This window comes from Cariama cristata, unplaced genomic scaffold, assembly GCF_000690535.1.
Source record: "Cariama cristata isolate BGI_N322 unplaced genomic scaffold, ASM69053v1 scaffold10381, whole genome shotgun sequence".
NCBI lineage: Eukaryota > Metazoa > Chordata > Aves > Cariamiformes > Cariamidae > Cariama > Cariama cristata.
The window spans coordinates 35,176-36,360 of record NW_009597527.1 but is presented as its reverse complement, the minus strand read 5'-3'; the positions used below and the strand labels follow the sequence as shown (position 1 = coordinate 36,360).

At 46.3% G+C, this 1,185-nt stretch overlaps 1 protein-coding gene across 1 annotated transcript in view; it reads left to right on the top strand.

Annotated features, from left to right (window-relative positions):
* The first annotated feature begins 223 nt into the window (after window positions 1-223).
* The window catches only part of PTX3 (pentraxin 3, long), a 4,857-nt gene continuing 3,895 nt past the window's right edge, over window positions 224-1,185 (top strand). The window contains exons 1-2 of the mRNA XM_009708921.1: window positions 224-368; window positions 780-1,183. Coding sequence (XP_009707223.1) covers window positions 224-368; window positions 780-1,183 — 549 coding nt within the window. The remainder of the gene's footprint in view (window positions 369-779; window positions 1,184-1,185) is intronic.

Here is a 1,185-nt window from a genome sequence, read left to right as displayed (position 1 = left end):
AATTGAGCAAAGCTGCACGCCCCCTTCTCCTCTCGGCCAAAACCAACAGTCAGAACTGCTCTTGTTACAACACTGGCACCAGCATTGCTCATTCATTCAAGCTGAGGCGCTCGGAGCATTTATTAGGGGCTCGCTGCGTCTCACTCGCAGTCTTGTCTCTGCTCAAGTCTGACTTCGACTTCAGCTCCAGACAGCCCAGCTATTTTCAGGAAGCAGCTAGAGAATGCTGCCCCAAGAAATACTTTCTCTGCTTACGCTGTTCTGTGTTTTCAGGGCTTCTGTTTCTGTTCTGCATGATGACGACTATGATCTCATGTATGTGAATCTGGATAATGAAATTGAGGCTCCAGTTCTTGGTACTGAGGAAAGTAAGTAGATTTAAATTAAATTTGTGTGAAGTGCAGAATTGCATTCTTTGTTGACTAGCTCTTGTAACAGTTATTATTACAAACATACTTATTCTTTTTTTCAGAGGAAGAAGCATGTGCTTGTACCAGTAGATTATTACGGACAGCAAATGCTAAAGCAGTTGGATGGTGTGCCTTGGAATTTGCTTTATACTCTTTATTTTTCAGTTTTCCTGCAAAAGACTGCTGATGACATTTAGTTTTAGAATTGCTATAATACGCATTACTTTGTTTTTCTGTTTTGATATAGAGGGAAACACACTGACAGTCTGGAGCACGAAAGCATTGCACAGAGCCAGACTTTGACAAATGCTCCTTCTGTTTAAAAATGTAAGTACAAATGAATAGCAACATCTGTATCTTCCATTCCAGCTGTTTCATGTGACTGCCAGCGAGAGCACACTGAGTGGGACAAGGTCTTCATCATGCTCGAGAACTCGCAGATGAAAGAGAACATGATGCTGCAGGCCATGGAGGAGATCCCAAAGGTGGACCTGCAGACCCTGAAAGCAGAGCTGAGCCAGCTCACCACCAACCTCGCTGGCACCTTGGCTGCTGCCGTCGAGAAAGTCACTTCCCAGGTGGTGTCACAGATAGACCAGGCGCTTGTGAGGATGAGTGACCAAGCTGAAGAAGCCAAGAGGCTTCACGAGTCTGAGAAAGGAAAGGTCCTCGAGCACATTCTGCTGCTGAGCCACAACGTGTCCAGCAGGCTGGGGTGGCTGGAGAGCGCTTGGATGAGGAGGTCCGAGGCGGAGGCTCAGGAGACAGCTTTTCA